The 2,778-nt window shown below is 43.8% G+C and overlaps 1 protein-coding gene across 1 annotated transcript in view; it reads left to right on the forward strand.

The window, feature by feature from the left end:
• Positions 1-1,741, forward strand: part of LOC103611330 (protein FAM219A-like) — a 73,359-nt gene extending 71,618 nt beyond the window's left edge. Inside the window, exons 5-6 of the mRNA XM_008628831.2 lie at positions 284-336; positions 1,536-1,741. Of these exons, the coding sequence (XP_008627053.1) occupies positions 284-336; positions 1,536-1,696 (214 nt within the window). The 3' untranslated portion in view covers positions 1,697-1,741. The remainder of the gene's footprint in view (positions 1-283; positions 337-1,535) is intronic.
• Positions 1,742-2,778: the final 1,037 nt, after the last annotated feature.

The raw sequence follows: 2,778 nt of genomic DNA on the forward strand, positions 1-2,778 counted from the left end.
GAAACTGCTCTTGTGGGCCACTTGCATTCTTCCTTGCTGTGTACTTCAGCATATGCTGTAACAAGTCTGTGTGTGTAAACAAGTAGGAAAAGATGTGAGTAAAGAACACTTTGATGGAAAGGTCTCAGGGTTACAGATGAAAGTTGGTCTCCAGACTTTCTTGATGTAATTTCTCTGTGGATGAAGTACAGCTTCATGACACAAGAAAGATAGGGCTAACCAGGGAATACAGGTCTCTCTAATTGTTGTTTCCTTCTTTGCTGCATCTTGTCATTCCCTGCAGTGATGATGACTTTGACATGTCCAGATATTCCTCCTCAGGATACTCATCGGCTGAGGGGAGTTATACTCTTTCCTGCCATCCTTGCCATGAATGCTAATAGTTGAACAGCCAGAAAGAACTTAGAATGGCCTTGTGCTGCCAGAAACAGTTCCACAAGGAATTTACCAGTGGTGTAGACTCTGAGCCTGGAAGGGGCCATGGCAGAAACTGTGTCATATTTCTGTCTTTCCTGGTGATCCAGTTGGCTCCATCCCCACACTTCCATGCCACAGACACAGATCTGCCCATCGGCTGTTTTCACAGATACCTTTGGCTTCACTTAAGCTTTTCCCAGTTCTGCTCAGTCATGCAGTGTTGGCCCACGTGGTGCAAATGCATCAACTTGTCTGTCACAGCAGATCAGAAACTGTATGCATGCCAAGGACACAAATAAAGGATCTGAGGGTGTGCTGTGATTTCCAGTTCTTGTGAGAGTCAGGGTCACCCAGTGCATGTTTACTTGGAGCACCAGAAATTCTAGGGAGGACTTGCAGATATGAACTTTTGCCCTTTCAAAGAGAAAAGGCAGGGAAGCTCTGGTTTGTTAATCCCTTTGCATTGTTTCTGAATATATTCCCAAGGTCTCTTGTGAATTAGTTGTTCAAACTCCAGGTACTGCTTCTGCAGGATCTGATTTTACATCCAAGGTGCTGAACAGCCATTATGCACACAAGCCATGGGAACTCTTCCTCTTTGTATCCCTTCCTTGGAAAAATACCTCTGAAATGCAGAGAAATGTCCAAGAGCAGGGACCAGATCAGCTGATCTGGGCCATCTCTGGGCCCTGATGAAATGTTGTTCACCCATATCTGGCTAGACAGCACTTGAATTTGAGATTACAAAAAGCCAAGAAGCTTCACCACCTTTCAGCTGCTACAGTGCCCCAAACTGAAAGGAGGGACTGCCCATCTGCCAGTCAGTTTATTATCATCATTATTACATTACTTTAAATGAGAACTTATCTTTATGGAAAGATTATTCCAGAATAAAATACTGTATCAATTTGCTACTCTGGAATATCTCACTCTAGATATTACTATTCTGGAAGAAGTTTTAAAAACAGAAGGCAGCCCTCACCTGTGGTCAAAAACTGGGACTCTTTCATTGATGGGACAGCTGCTAATGATAGGGAAATATATTCCGGAATAAGGGACTTCTTTCCTCTTCCAACCATCAGAAGGAAGAAGTCTCAAGTGTTTGTCTGTTTGTCTGTAGCAGATCAACCAAGACTTGAACATCCAGCTGCTAAAGGATGGGTACCGGTTAGATGAGATCCCAGATGATGAGGACCTCGACCTAATCCCCCCTAAATCCGTCAACCCCACCTGCCTGTGTTGCCAAGCCACCTCCTCCACCGCCTGTCACATCCAGTAGTGAGGCCAGCAGGCTGTGATCAGTGCTTTCCACTATAACTGTAAAACTTAAGTCATCGCTTCCTCCTATGGTAGGACGTGCACCTCTTTGTGTTCATGGAGCCAGAAGAAACCAAAAAATTAATTTTATGATTGGTTAATAAGTTATTTTAAACTATGGTAAAACAAAAGACAAGTTGCTCAAAGTGCCAGGCATTGCCTGGAAAAACTGACTGGTCTGGAGAGCAAATGCAGAGGGGTCCAGAGATACCTCCTTGGTTTGTTTAGCCACTGGAGATGTTTTGTAAGGTGTCTGTTCCAGAATGGGAAGGGTCAGATGGAGCTGCAGTTACTGCTGCCCACTGAAACCAATCCATCTACAAGATCAGGGGTGAGTCTGAGGTGTCAGAGGGTTTTACCTGTGGGAGAAGGTCAGTTCTTAATTGATTCACTAAACCTGATACATTTGCATAGCTATAATTATACCATAACTGGGACACAGAAATAGGAACAGAGCAAGGCATCCTTTCTTATGGCAAGGCTAGTCAGGACTAGCATGACACTGAGTCAGTACTAGTTAGAGCTGTTGTGTCACATATCCAATGCACTCTGTTCTTAGCTCCACATTAAATTATCACCAAACACATTGGATTCAATCTGCAGTCTATCCATGCTCTTCAGGGATTCAGTCTTTGCCTGAGAATATCATACTCCTGAGTTCAGTCCAGCCATGTATACTGACTTCAGCCAATACTTCATTCCTGTGAGACCCATGTGCTTTCAGAAATCTTAGTGTGTTCAGCTAAGAAAAAATGAGTCCTGCACAAGACAGAGCTATAACTGTTCAGTCTGAAGGTCAGTGCCAGAAAAACTAGTTGAAGAAAGCACATTTTCACAGAGCTTGGCTGTTGATATTGTCTTGACACTGCATCTCTTGGTGCCCATGTGTAGGAACCCAGAGTGCCGAGAATATTTCTCTGCCTGTTTTTAAGGGTTCTTACCCCCCTGAACAACACTGTTTTAGCTTCAAACCTTGGAAAAAATTACCAACAGTCAGACAACAACTAGAATTCTCTCCCATCCGGAGAACTAGATTTACGACAC

This window comes from Corvus brachyrhynchos, unplaced genomic scaffold, assembly GCF_000691975.1.
Source record: "Corvus brachyrhynchos isolate BGI_N302 unplaced genomic scaffold, ASM69197v1 scaffold662, whole genome shotgun sequence".
In the NCBI taxonomy this organism is placed as follows: domain Eukaryota; kingdom Metazoa; phylum Chordata; class Aves; order Passeriformes; family Corvidae; genus Corvus; species Corvus brachyrhynchos.